Source organism: Prunus avium, chromosome 1 (assembly GCF_965620075.1).
Source record: "Prunus avium chromosome 1, drPruAviu1.hap1.1, whole genome shotgun sequence".
NCBI lineage: Eukaryota > Viridiplantae > Streptophyta > Magnoliopsida > Rosales > Rosaceae > Prunus > Prunus avium.
In genome coordinates, this window is record NC_142284.1 from 44928100 (window position 1) to 44942577 (window position 14478).

A 14478-nucleotide genomic window follows, 5' to 3' on the forward strand; every position below is an offset into this window, starting at 1 on the left:
TATGTGCAAAGCATGAGGATTTAGATTCGTTAATGAATATAATTATGGCATGTTTACACGTAAATTAGGAGAAATTGAATTGAGGAGAAGTTGGATTGAGGAGAATTAGATTCTGAATTCTTATTGAAGTTGTTTACTAAATCATATAGATTGAGGAGAGTTAGATTCCTGATTCTTATTAAAATTGTTTACTAAACCATATGAAATTGGGATATAAATTGTACTAATTACTAGAATTTTCTAATTGTTGGGTTAAAGTAGATGACAAATTTTAAAATTTTAAAATTGTGTGAGTATATAATGGATAAAAAAGATGAATTTCTAATGACTTAGTTCTTCATGAATTAGAATATCACCTCCCACCCAATAATTGAATTCCTAAGCATCACTTACTTTTTAATTCATTGATGTGAAGTAAACACAAAAATCCTTTATGGGTGGAATTCAATTTCTGATTAGTAAACACACCATTATATCCAAATCAATCATATTCTTATTGTTTAAAAATCATTTTGAATAAATTAGATAGGTTAAAATATGAGATATATGAAAAGAATACAATGATTCGGTTAACACTTGAGAGTGACAGTCCAACTTTTGGGTTGTGTAAATTACCATAAATAAATAAATAAATATATATATATATATATATATATAAAGGCCTATTTGGAAGTATATCAATCAAATTTGTGGTTCCTGGGCAAAGTCTGTTGCTGTGTATTTATTTTTGACGTTCTCCCAATTTTCCATGAGAATCAAAAGATCAGAGATGCTTGTATTAGACGGGAGCCACTAACGACGAACCAGTATTGTGTTGTCCATGTCATAATTATTGTCGCTCTTACTTCTCCCTTACTAAATTACTAATACTATTCATTCCCCCTGCTCCGCTTTGTCTTGGCTTCTAGAGGAGGACTCAGTAGAAAGTCTGTTTCGTCAACGCAAATCTCCATCAGACTGATACACGAACACAAGGTTCCACCAGGCGCATCCTTCAAAGCCCCTCTCTCTCTCAAACCAAGTTTGAAGCTTTGTTTGGTCAAAGTTTTATCCCTTTGAACCTGAGTCAAAGACCCTTTTCAAATGCTCTTACTTGAGTGCAAATAATTTTTTTTCTCCTTTTGAATCTCAGAAACCAAAAAGCTCTCTTACCCAGAAGTCAAAATGGAGAAAAACCATGAAATTGCACTGACTGAGATGAGGAAATCAGTTCAAAAGCTCGGGACTTCCACAGAGGTAGGAATGTTTTGCCTTTCTCAAACAGTGTAGCATATACATCATTCACTTTTAGTCCTTTATTTCATGGCTTTTTCTTGGCAGAAGTATGGAGACCCGACACTCGTGAGGTTCTTGATTGCAAGATCAATGGACCCGGACAAAGCAGCAAAAATGTTTGTTCAGTGGCATAAATGGAGGGCCTCGTTTGTTCCAAATGGGTTCATTTCTGATTCCGAAGTAAGTGATGCATTGGAAGACAGAAAGATTTTTTTGCAGGGTTTGTCTAAGGATGGATACCCCGTGATGATTGTGAAAGCAAGCAAGCATTTTCCTTCTAAGGATCATCTCCAATTCAAGAGTAACTCGCTATTTCTATAACCTCATTATTTTCTTTAGTTTGTGGGCCTGTCAGTGTATAATATGTTGTTTCTTCCGTTTTAGTCTTTTAATTATTTTCTTGTTGATTCAGTGATGCCCTTTGATCTAAAACTGTCCCTTTGTGTACCATCTTTAAAATGCACTAGAAGATAAGTTCAAACATAAAAGCTGTACTGAGTTGGAAAAGATGACTTTTGAATGTTGGCTGGGGTCTTTTGGTTTCTCATCGTCTGTAAGTATATACTGTTAAAAGGCAATAATATTGCTCGCCAGAACTGTGGTGAAAGTGGGTTTTGCTCCAGGCAACACTGTTTATTGGTCACAGTTTTCGAAGTTACAACAGGAAGGGCAGATGTTCAACTTTTTATTTTTATTTTTCTCTTAACATATATCCACTAAGACTTTGTCAACTGGATAGTGGGGACTGATAGGTTTAATCCCCACAACCGCTGCAATTATTTGATTTAGAATACACTACAGTAATAAATATTGTGGACCAGTAGAGAAAGTCAAGCATGAAAAATAGAAATAAAATATTGGAGGCAAATCGAAATTTTAACTGTTCTTTTCATGACAAGTCATTGGTGAGTTATTGGTTCACTTTTGTTTTTCTCTTGTTGCAGAATTTGTGGTTCATTTGCTTGACAAAACAATTGCAAGGTACCTCTCAATTTAACTAACATTGATATCTCTTCAAAACATAACTAAAGTAACCTTTTAATGAGGTGCTTGAAAGGCATGATTGATGAAGCAAGAATGCCTGTCATACTCAGGATTATGATTCTTTAGAGCCAGTATATGATAGCGATTGTCATACAAATGTTGTCCATGCTCCTTTTTGTCCGAGTATTGTCTTTTAAAATAGTATACATGTTCCTGCAATGCCAGTGCGGTCAAATTGTTGATTCATTCGATGTTAGGCGAGATGTGCAATTTGTGTCAGAAATATTTATAAGTAATCTACTAGATGAGAAAATTTGTTGCTCTAAACCTGAAAATCCATTGACGGATGGAAGCGCTGTTAATTTTAATTGATGTATCTTTGTTTTGCTTGTCTAGCTCTTTCAGAGGACTAGAAATTGGAAACGAAAAGTTGATCGGCATTCTTGATTTGCAACAAATTTCATACAAAAATGTTGATGCACGTGGATTAATCACTGGATTTCAATTTCTACAGGTGACTCTAATACTTTTCTTTTCTAGAATTTAGTGTGGGAAAACTTTTTAAGAGGCAGAGAACAAGAATAGTTTAAAAGGAAATAGTCAGGAAAACATGGTGATGGTTTACTTATATGATTTTTCCTGTCAAACTCGCGCAGATATTTAAAAGGTGCTACAGCTGCATGCATAGTGCAGTGTACAATCCTAATAAGTGAACTATACATGTTCAAGCAATTGTATCCAATAACTTCAGAGTTCTTTTGATACATTTTGCGTTCTCTTTTCCTGCTGCTAAGCTTCTCAATAAACTGATGTAGCTGTCATCTTGCTTCTTTATCTTCTTACAAACTGTCGACTATGCATAACCTTAAATGTCCACTTCAAAATTCTGGTGTAAATGTGATTAGAATCCCTCCATGAAGATTAAGACACTATTTTGGGTAGGGAGCAAAACCTCTGTGTGCTGTAAGAATCCCCTGGTCTGCGGAGAGATTTTTTTTCGTTATACAATAAATGTTACTTAATTGCTTAAAATTTGTGCAGTCTTACTACCCTGAGCGGTTAGCAAAGTGCTTCATCTTAAACATGCCATGGTTCTTTGTAAGTGTCTGGAGGATGGTTTCTCGCTTCCTTGAGAAGGCAACAGCAGAAAAGGTATGTTTTATTGCCATGGTTCTCCATAATGTTAAAGCATTTGAAGTAGTTATCTAAGTTTGTGATCGTGACTGCAGATTGTAATTGTGAGCAATGAGGATGAAACAAAAAACTTCATAAAGGAAGTTGGTGAAGAAACCTTGCCAGAAGAGTATGGTGGACGAGCAAAGCTTGTACCTCTCCAAGATGTTGTACTGGCACCAATGGAGGATTGACTCTACAAATAAATCGGGCCGCTCCCGCAGTCCTATCTATCTTCGAGGCAGACTCGGAAACCGTTAATCCGTTATACCTGTCGACAAGACAAAGATAACCGGTGGTAGGCAGTTTCAGCCTGGTTCTCCTTGTGACGAGTAGCAATTAGTGGTACATGTATGAGGGGAGGGCTTCCTTTCTCATAGTCTCATGTTCATGTAATATAACAACGAAGGGTACTCCATGTAAAAGATAATATTTGAGCTTAAATATTTCTTGTTAACCTGTTAATTTGAAGGCTGATGCTTCTGTCCTGAATTCAAAATGAATGAGGACATTGGAGCAATTAAAGTATTTAATGATCATGCTACTCTGGATTCCTTGTCAAACTTTTCTTTCTTTGTTTCTTTGATTTATTTTTTAAATTTTTTGGCTTTCAACATTGCACCCACTCCACACTTGACAGCCAACTCTGACCGGCGCATGTACAAGGAAGGAGGACATTCTGTTCAGGCTATGACATTACTGATATTTTTTCTCAAAAACAGTCGTCCTATATATAAGCAAGCACACAGCTATCAAATTAAAAATGATTTGATTTTATTGCTGAAGGGTAACTGACCCAAAAAGAAAAGGAAAAGGATTAGGCAAAAGAAATCTCTTTTTAGCTTGGACCCCTGTAGTCCATTTTATTATAGTAAATAAGTAAACTAATTTATTATTGTGTGCATATACCACGTGCTGTTTCAACTGCAACGGGACACCGTATATATTAGGAAGAAGGGGTTTAAGTGAACACAACAAAACTCAAAACCCCACTCCGCCGCCACAACTCTCTCCTTTGTTACACAACAATACTCAAAAATCCTACTCCCCCGCCACTAGTTGTCTCAAAATGGCCACTTTTACTCACCACCACCACGGTGCCCTTCTCAAGACACCCCTCTCCGGCCGGGCTCGGATCCCCGGATCCAAGTCCAGGCCCGGCCCATTTAGAGTCCGAATGTCTCTGCAAGAGACCGGCCCTTCGTTGGCTGTGGTCGGCGTCACCGGCGCAGTGGGTCAGGAGTTCCTGTCGGTCCTCCAAGACCGTGACTTCCCTTTCCGTTCAATCAAGATGCTCGCCTCCAAGCGCTCCGCGGGTCAGAATTTGAACTTCCTGGGTCAAAACTACGTCGTTGAGGAGCTCACCCGCGACAGCTTTGACGACGTCGACATCGCTCTCTTCAGCGCCGGTGGGTCAATAAGTAAAGAATTTGGTCCCCTTGCCGTAGAGCGTGGCACCATTGTCGTTGATAATAGCTCCGCTTTTCGTATGCAAGAAGGCGTGCCGCTTGTGGTCCCTGAAGTCAATCCGGAGGCTATGGAGGGAATTAAGGTTGGGAGGGGAAAGGGCGCGCTCATTGCGAACCCTAATTGCTCCACCATTATTTGTTTAATGGCTGCTACCCCTCTCCATCGCCATTCTAAGGTTGGCAATTGTTTGGCTTTTTGTGATTTTGGTACTTGTTTTGGAATGGGTTTTTTCTTGGATTTGGTTTTTGTAGCTTTTAATTGGTTGCTTTGTTATTGTACTTGGATTTTGTTGAACTTTTTGTTGGAGCTACAAAGTTGGTTGCTTTGTTGTTGAATTAGAATTTTGGAATGTGACTTCTGTGTTGGGATTTTGTGCAAATACTGGTGTTACATTGGGTTGTGGATGGTTTTGCAGGTAGTACGTATGGTGGTTAGTACGTATCAAGCTGCTAGTGGAGCTGGTGCTGCTGCCATGAGAGAACTTGAGCAGCAAACTCATGAGGTTTCTTCTACTTGTTCTCTTTCATCGTCTTGGTTGCCTTTTTTATATTGGGTTTTATCTTTTAAGTAATGCAATTTAATTTCTGTATTAAGGTCCTGGAAGGGAAGCCACCAACTTGTAAGATATTTCAGCGGCAGGTCTGTCTATTTGTTGTGAATTTTTCAAGCTTGTTGTGGAAATTTAAATTTGTTTTCCATGAAGCACCACTGAACCACCCATTTGCCTTCACTTTTTGCAGTATGCGTTTAATTTGTTTTCACACAATTCGGCAGTTCTTCCAAATGGATATAATGAAGAGGAAATGAAATTAGTCAAGGAGACACGAAAAATATGGGTTAGTTTCTTTAGTAGTTTTCTTATCAGTCAGAGTAATTTGATTGGAAGTCAGCTTGTAAGTATGAAGATGTTAATGTTATAGGGATATATATGATTTATTCTTTGTTCATTGCTTCAGAATGACACCGATGTCAAGGTAACTGCCACATGTATACGAGTTCCTGTCATGCGGGCACATGCTGAGAGTATAAATCTTCAATTTGAGAACCCCCTTCATGAGGTAATACTACAATGCTGTCATATAATGTAGCTTTAAGTCAATGGTGAAATTTACCTTTTCTCAATAGTTCTTGTTTTGGTGGAGGCATTGATGATTTTTCACTTTGTAAATCTTGAGTTTTTCATTTGCATGGCTTTTCTTTTATATATCTTGGGATTTTATACGATTCTTTTATCCTATTTATAATGGTTTGATCAGGTGAACTTATGTGACTGTGCTTTCATTCTCTCTCCAACTTCTTCCCTGCACATAAGTACTCTGGTGTAGCATTTGGTTTCGCTCGACTTCTATATTTACCTAATCTACATAGAAAAACATTGTTGGAGGTGTAAGATGCATATGTGACATTTTATCCCTGTGTGCTAGTCATATGTGCATGCCCTTTGGAACTCGGGGCCAAGCCTCATTGAGATAAAGTGATTTTTGCTGAATTCTCTAATGGTCTAGTGATTCTTTGGCAAGTTCTCCTCTGAGTTTTAAATTTGTTCTCTGTCCAGGACACCGCAAGGGATATTCTGAAGAAAGCTCCTGGGTTGGTGATTATTGATGACAGGACATCTAATAACTTCCCTACACCATTGGAGGTGTCAAACAAAGATGATGTTGCAGTAGGCAGAATCCGCCGCGATGTATCCCAAGAGGGGAACTATGGGTAAGACTACTGGTACAGATTTTTCTTTCTAACTGTATATATTTTAACAAGCCACTAATGGCATTCTCTAAGCAGGTTAGACATCTTTGTCTGTGGTGATCAAATACGCAAGGGAGCTGCACTTAATGCTGTTCAGATTGCTGAGATGTTGCTATAGTTGAACTTTAATTCCAATCGTAAAACAGGTTTCACCGTATAAATCTATTTGGGAGGAAAGATGAAGTGATTTGAGTTGATTCTACTTTAGTCTGCAGATGTGGACACGAGATGAGCTCCAGCAAATTCAAGCTGTTTTTGTAGAATAAGCTAGTAGGCTTATTAGTAATTATTCTAATTTTTTTTTTTTTAAAATAAAACAATGTCATTCTCAAGTGCGAGTGTTAGCATAATACCTTCCAGTTTGAGGGGAGTTTTGTTATAATAATCTTGTATTTTAAGAGAACAAATTGTATGTGTGCTGTTCCGAATGTTGTATGCCAAAAGAATTTCACTCTCTTGCCTTCTTGAAGTACACAAACTAGTGTACATTTAATTAGCAAGGGAAGTTTTTCAGGTTTTTGGAATTCAATTGGCTTCTGATAGGCTGCAGATATAAACGCCTTAAATCACCAGCTTAGCTTATCATGAATAATTTAGATAAAGAAGTTTGTGACATGTGAAGCTCACTCATATGAAAGCACTTGCTAGGTGGTTAACAATTTGTTTAATATTCATATGGATTATTTGTCCAAGTTTGGCAATCAACCCATTTAACAGTTTTCTTCCCAAATGCTGCAAGAAAAAACAGGCCTACTAACTAGGATGGTGGTGAGTAGTGGATGGCTCCATATAACTCCTTTTGGAGCAAGTTCCATCTTTCCAAAAAGTACCCTAAAATACTCTAATCTATTACTGCTTTTAGACAAAGCACTTATTCTAATTCATCCTCACTCAGTCTCAAGTATATGCTCTCTCCCTCCCTGGTCCAAAACCTTGCTCAGCAAGGGGCAAAGTTCCCCAGCCCATTTCCCATGTGAGATTCTAGAACATTCTTTGCCAAAACTTCTCCCAAGGTCTAACACATCATGATTGGTTCAAAACTTCAAGAAGGTTTTTGGCAAATATTATACTTTAATTTAAGAACAAAAATTGCCAATGCAATTTTTAAACAGTCCCACCAACTAGGATGGTGAGTGATGGATCATGGATGGCTCCATGTAACCCCTTTCCGAGCAAGTTCTATCTTTCAAAAAGTACTCCACATACTCTATTCTATTGATACATTACTGTTTCTAACCTTGCTCATCAAGGGGTAAGGATAAAGATTCCCCATCATGGAGAGTATAGGTGCCCACTGCCAATTGGCATTGTGAGATTCTAGAAGATTCTTAGCAAAGACTTCTCCCAAGGACTAAGACCTTATGTCTGGTCGGGTCAAAAACTTCCAGAAGGTTCTTGGCCAAATGTTCAATTTCATTTTAACTAGCAGCTTGATTCACCATCCTTAAGCTAAATTAAGAGTTACCACCGTAACACAAATTTGATTTATGAACTTTTTAAGTACATTTAGTCTCAAAAGTATCTTTAATGCAAATGTTGTACACGCATATATGAGCATTACTGATTATTTTGTAAGGGTAAAATTTACACAAAACGGGATGTGTTCTATACGTCTCTCCTCACGTGATGTCATGTTACAAGAGAGACAAACATTTCAGTCATAAAGATCAAATAAAAATCTGCTAAAAAAAATTGATGAAATAAAAATCAAATGAGTAGTAAAAAAATATTTGTGTCCATCATGATGTTGCCACGTGTCACAATACAATTTGATACCTTGCCCTTTTGTAAAAAGTGGCTCCTTGCCACGTAATCTTCGTTGCGAAGCAGGGGATCGCGGCAGTCGTCATTCTACACACTGGCGCCAATAGGACAACTGCCATGACAAGTTTTTTTTCTTCTTCGCTGCTAAAACTGCCATGCCAAGTTTAAAATTTTTATTCCCTGCTACAACTGCCATGGCAAGTTATGTACAGTGTGTGAGATGAACTTAAAAATTGAACTCCACCCTCTCACCTCTGTGTGCTCTTGTTTTCCCTATATATATTATGGCTTCATGAGCTTTGCTTCTTACACAGCAGCCTTTGTTCGTATCTTAGTATCTCAGTATCTCAGTATCTCAGTGCTTACATTCCAAAAATTCAAGGTCAGACTTTTTTCTCATCTGCATTAATTCTGTTTACTTATTTTTTTGAGCTCAGTTATTTACTTCGGAGAATTGGTTTTTCTTTCTGCTGTTATTAATATCAATTTGTACGTTGAATCTGCAGCAGTTGCCATCAACATTATGAAAATGGTTAAGACAATTCAATTGTATGGATTTTCCTCCAGCGAGTCTCCAGCAGCAGTGACAGAATTTCTGGAGGCATATACTGGAAAAGGAAGTGTTCATGCTATAAAGTTTCTTCCTCCCAAAGATGGAAATTCAAGAACACTTGCCATAGTTCAGTTCACAGATGCAAAATTTGCTGGTATCATAATTCCATTAGCCGATGCTCGAAGCCTGTGGTACAATAAATCTTATCTGAAAGCTAGAAAAGCAAAGTTTGACATGGTGCCCAACTCAGAAATCTTTGAGCACCGCATGGAGCTTGTACAACTTCACTTGGGATGCCAGATTTCTGAGGAACAGTTTTCTGTGCTTTGGGCAAGATCGGATGTTTTGGTGAAATTCGGGAAGGAATTTAAAAATATCAACTTATTGTTATCTCTTGATGCTGTTGAATACAAGCTAGAGATCTCCTCTGAAAGTATTCGCCAGATTGAGCTATATCATCCACGTGGCCAACTTCCAAACTTTCTTCTAATCCAGGTTTGCCAGTTAAACTACAGAATTTGTGAATCATGACTTTGCATTTTGCCATGAAATATACAAATTTTAAATTTTAAATTTAACAAGTGATCAAAGTTCATAAGTTGATTAATATGTAAACTTAAGTCATCCCTGTTCATAAGTTGATTAATATATACATCAAGAAGCATGAAACTTAGCCGTGGCATTTAGCTCTGTTTAATATGAGATCATTCTTCAAAAGCAACAACAATTAAACATAGATAATTACTTGAATAAGATGTTTTCCATTCACCAATTGCAGTAGATACTTGAATAAGATGGTTCAGCATTTACCAGTTGCAGTAGATACTTGAATAAGATGTTTTCCATTCACTAGTTCCTACATGATAATCTGATCTCATGTCAAATTGCTCAAACACTATAACTTCATTGTTTCGGCGCAGAGAATTTAAATGTTGTTGAGACAGACTATTGTGTTCCTTATGGCATAGCAGAATTACTATATTATGTCTGGAACTTAGGGCAAATGACTAACATTGTGCTCCTCCTTTCTTCTTTCTCTTGCTAGTTACTTGGTGCCCCTCGGATTTTCAAGAAAGCTTCTCAAAATGGCTGGGTTCGAGAAGTTGATTTCACTCCTTCACGCTGCATTGGGCAATCTTCTGCTGTATGTTTGGAGCTTCCACCTACTTGTGAGCTTCCAAATCTACGCAAGAGTTTTGCTCATTATAAAGAAAATGAAGGGCGGTTGGTTCTGGAGAGCAGCAACACTTTCTCCTGTACTTCGGATCTGGTTCCTATCGTGGTTCCACCCCTTGGCATTAACTTGCCATACAAAATCCTTTTTAAGATCAATTCCTTGGTTCAGCATGGATGTGTTCCTGGGCAAGCACTTGATGTCAATTTTTATGAGCTAGTGGATCCTAGCATAATCAGAATTGAATATATAGAGTGTGCCCTGGACAAGCTGTTTCGGTTAAAAGGGTGCTGCTATGAGCCTGTGAGTTGGCTTACTGAGCAGTACAAAGAGTACACGGCATGCAAGCGAATTCCTCAGTCGCCAGCCATTTCTTTAGATGATGGGATGGTGTACGTGCACAGGGTTCAAGTAACACCATCTAAAGTTTACTTCTGTGGTCCAGAGGCAAATATATCCAATCGTGTTTTACGAAATTATCCTGAAGATATTGACAATTTCCTTCGTGTTTCTTTCGTGGATGAGGACATGGGTAAGATGCGTTCAGGAGATTTATGTCCACGGACAAATTCTACAACTTCTACAGAAGAGGAAAGGAGAACTGGAGTTTATGAAAGGATACTTTCTACTCTAAGAAATGGCATAGTCATTGGTGAAAAGAAGTTTGAGTTTCTTGCCCATTCGTCGAGTCAATTACGAGAGCATTCTGTGTGGATGTTTGCTTCTAGAAGTGAGTTGACTGCACAAGACATCAGAAATTGGATGGGTGATTTTAGTGACATAAAAAATGTAGCAAAACATGCTGCCAGGTTGGGTCAGGCTTTCAGCTCTTCAAGGGAGACTTTTGATGTTGGTAGGGATGAAATCGAATTCATTCCTGATGTAAAAACTGAAAGAGGTGGAGTTAAATATTGTTTTTCTGATGGAATTGGGAAGATATCTGCTGAGTTTGCTGGACGAGTGGCAAGCAAGTGCGGCAAAAGTGCTACTCCATCCGCCTTTCAAATTCGACTCGGTGGCTATAAAGGTGTTGTGGCAGTTGATCCTACATTGTCAAAGAAGTTGGCACTGCGAGATAGCATGTGCAAGTACCAATCCAACAACACAAAACTAGATGTTCTGGCATGGAGCAGGTACCAACCTTGTTTCCTTAATCGTCAACTGATCACCCTTTTGTCCACCCTCGGAGTCCCCGATATAGTTTTCGTGAAAAAGCAAAACGAGGCTTTGAAACAATTGGAAGGTGTTTTGGCTGACCCATTAAGAGCACTGCAAGCACTTGAAATGATATTCCAAGGAGAGGTCACCGACGTTTTGAAGGAAATGCTTGCGTGTAGTTATAAGCCAGATGCAGAACCATTTCTGTCATTGATGCTACAAGCATTCTGTGCATCCAAGCTTGTGGAGTTGCGGACCAAGACGAGGATATTTGTTCCAAATGGAAGATCCTTGATGGGATGCCTAGATGAAACCGGGACATTGGAATATGGTCAGGTATTTGTGCAGTGTTCTCAACGTGCCGTCTTCGGTGGCAATAGCAATAGCAGCGCTACTTCAAGCGAAGACAATTTCATTGTTGAGGAAAACGTAGTGGTTGCTAAAAACCCCTGTTTACATCCAGGAGATGTTCGTGTTCTTAGGGCTGTGAACGTGCCGGCCTTGCACCACATGGTGGACTGTGTAGTCTTCCCTCAAAAAGGAAACCGGTAAATAATTAAATTTGTTCCATATTGCACCTGCATATTAGTGTTTCTCTATTCACAGACTGACTATGTTTCTTTCCTTGTATTGTATTAGGCCTCATCCGAATGAATGCTCTGGAAGTGATTTGGACGGAGATTTTTACTTTGTCAGTTGGGACCCTGATCTAATTCCTCCTCGGCAAGTTCTACCCATGAATTATACCCCAGCACCAACTATTGCATTGGATCATGATGTGACAATGGAGGTATTTCTCAATTCATCAAGTAAATGTAGTCAATGATATTGAAAGATATATACTTCGCTTGTTGAATCTTGTCTCTGCGTTATTCATTGCCTTCTGTTGTGTTTGTTACAGGAGGTTACAGAGTCATTTACCAACTACATAGTGAACGACAACTTGGGGATCATTTGTAATGCACATACTGTCTTTGCAGACACAGAGCGACAGAAGGCTGCCAGTGCTCCATGTATCAAGCTCGCCGAGCTCAGCTCGCATGCTGTTGACTCTCCGAAAACTGGTGTGGTAGTGGAAGTGCCACGCTGTGTACGTATCCACAAATACCCAGATTTCATGGAGAAGGTTGACAAACCCACCTACGAGTCAAAACGTGTGATTGGGAGGCTTTTCCGACAGGTGAAACATGTTGAGCTTGCATCAGATTCACCTTCAAACTCGGGCTCAATTAAATCCTTCACCATGGAAGTTGCTATGAAGTTTTATGACACTGATATGGTGGTAGATGGATTTGAAGACTACCTCAAAGATGCCATCAATTACAAAAGTGAGTATGACTACAAGCTGGGAAACCTGATGGATTACTACGGCTACAAAACTGAAGCCGAAATACTAAGTGGGAGCATCACTGCAGTATCAAAAAATTTCAGCAGGGAAAAAGACTTGGAGTCGATTCATTACGCTATAAAGGCATTGATAAAGGAAGCTAGGACCTGGTTTGATGAGAAGCTGGGAATGCAGTCGGATATGAAGCCTGATATTAATGATGTACAAGCAGCAAAAGCATCAGCTTGGTACCATGTTACATATCATCCTGATTACTGGGGTTGCTGCAACAAGGGAATGGAAAGAGATCATTTCCTGAGCTTTCCATGGTGTGTGTTTGACAAGCTCATCCAGATCAAGAGGAGAAGAAACTCTTCACTGAAGTAATCATTGAAGCGCCATGACACTTGACAAAGTCAGCATTGGGAGTTTGATGGAAAATCGAAAGACGTTCTTAGCTAGCTGTTTATGTTTTCCCTTAGAACTAAGTATATAAATATGATTTGTAATGTTTTCTTTAAGCTATTGAAGTGTGTATGTAAGTAATTTAGTTTATTAGAATTGCTTTCTGACTGATTGTAATTGGATACCCAGTCTGTCATCACTTAGTCCTTGTAATTAGCTTCATTGTTTCTATATTTACATATTCACAATCCTGTAAACACTATATATAAATATAGATATTATATGCATACCTCCTTTGTTGTGGTGTGAGTGAAGTTCATTCAATTCTCAAAACCTGGTTTCCAACTGCGCAATTCCCAGCCCCAAATGTTTGGTTTTCTGCACCCAAAAAGAGAAGATAATAATTAATTAATCAAATTAAAAGTAAATTAAATCTAGGTCAATTAGATGTGAAATTGCAAAGTATCGTGCAAAATTCAAAACACACTTTTAATCAATTAAAATTCAAAGACGAAAAGATTCTTCATTTCTCTGAAACCAATTTAATTTTTTCCCTCCAAGTTCCAACTCCCAATTCATTAAAACATACCAACCTGACCTGATCGCGAACCCATCCGCCCGGAGCCGAAATTGCGAGGCGAGCCGTGCCGAGAAGCCATCTGGCGAGTTTCCTTATGGGAATAGGATTGCAATTTAAAAGTTATAATAATTTCATACGGACCCTTAACGGTAAGATAAGATGGGCTGGATTTGGATGGCAAAACAACCATAAATAGGAAAAATAAATTTTTGAAAAATAAGGTTGAAATTGGGCCGAACTATATAGCCCGCGCTCTTATGAAGTTATGATATGTGAATACTAATTACACGACACGACGCTTTCAGATTGTAATTAATTGATTGGTACTCTTTAAAGAAAGAGTTAAGACCGTTGATTTTACTGACTTTTCGATTCTTTCTTTATTTTATAAGGCATTAAACGGCATGTAGTTCTAGATCTAGAGAGTGTATATGTGTTTGAAGATTTTATTTCAAAGTGCATATGCATCATTCAAAATAAAATAAAATAAAATAAAATGGAGAAAGTATAGTAGTATGGTATGGTGCACACTGGATTGGTGCTTGGAACTCCTTGCTGGGGAAGTTCACTTCCTGTAGTCAAATGTCAAATCTATTTCACTTTTTCTGATAATAATTCACCAACGAGAAAAAGTATACGCTGGATCCCACCACAATAATAATTCATAAAAAACAGGATAATATTATTTTGCTATTTCCAACCAATAACACAATCACACGTAGAAAACTTATTTCAACAAAAAAATGTTATCCTCACCGCATGAAAGTTTTTCTCCCAACAAATTACATGATCATCATCTAATTCTAATGGTGGTGGACATAAAATACTAGTCAGTTATAGTTTAAATTATTTAAATTAATTTTATT

General features: G+C 38.2%; 3 protein-coding genes and 1 long non-coding RNA gene across 8 annotated transcripts; 3 read left to right on the forward strand and 1 right to left on the reverse strand.

The window, feature by feature from the left end:
- Positions 1-686: 686 nt before the first annotated feature.
- On the forward strand, positions 687-3995 carry LOC110762759 (Sec14p-like phosphatidylinositol transfer family protein). Of its 5 annotated transcripts, none has more exons than XM_021965445.2 (7): positions 687-1038; positions 1133-1236; positions 1324-1576; positions 2220-2256; positions 2656-2773; positions 3301-3411; positions 3489-3995. In XM_021965445.2, exons 2-7 carry the CDS (start codon positions 1165-1167, stop codon positions 3624-3626), a joined length of 729 nt encoding a protein of 242 aa, XP_021821137.2. In that variant the 5' UTR covers positions 687-1038; positions 1133-1164; the 3' UTR covers positions 3627-3995. The 5 variants fall into 5 exon arrangements, with proteins under 5 accessions (XP_021821137.2, XP_088102955.1, XP_021821135.2 ...); XM_088246829.1 differs by having other exon boundaries at positions 687-975; XM_021965443.2 differs by having other exon boundaries at positions 689-1038; positions 1321-1576.
- A 386-nt stretch (positions 3996-4381) lies between these two features.
- Positions 4382-7106, forward strand: LOC110762758 (semialdehyde dehydrogenase family protein). Its single transcript, XM_021965440.2, has 7 exons — positions 4382-5077; positions 5318-5404; positions 5497-5541; positions 5643-5738; positions 5859-5960; positions 6458-6612; positions 6688-7106. Exons 1-7 carry the CDS (start codon positions 4502-4504, stop codon positions 6767-6769), a joined length of 1143 nt encoding a protein of 380 aa, XP_021821132.1. The 5' UTR covers positions 4382-4501; the 3' UTR covers positions 6770-7106.
- Positions 7107-8685: 1579 nt separating this feature from the next.
- LOC110762769 (putative RNA-dependent RNA polymerase 1) lies at positions 8686-13320 on the forward strand. Its single transcript, XM_088246969.1, has 5 exons — positions 8686-8797; positions 8922-9463; positions 10014-11848; positions 11940-12090; positions 12202-13320. The coding sequence occupies exons 2-5, from the start codon at positions 8939-8941 to the stop codon at positions 13012-13014; spliced, it is 3324 nt and encodes a 1107-aa protein (XP_088103095.1). The 5' UTR covers positions 8686-8797; positions 8922-8938; the 3' UTR covers positions 13015-13320.
- LOC110762770 (uncharacterized) lies at positions 12144-13808 on the reverse strand. Its single transcript, XR_002527628.2, has 3 exons — positions 13626-13808; positions 13323-13410; positions 12144-13005 (listed from the first exon to the last, which is right to left on the reverse strand). It is a non-coding gene; the product is annotated as an uncharacterized LOC110762770 (long non-coding RNA).
- Between the last annotated feature and the right edge of the window lie 670 nt (positions 13809-14478).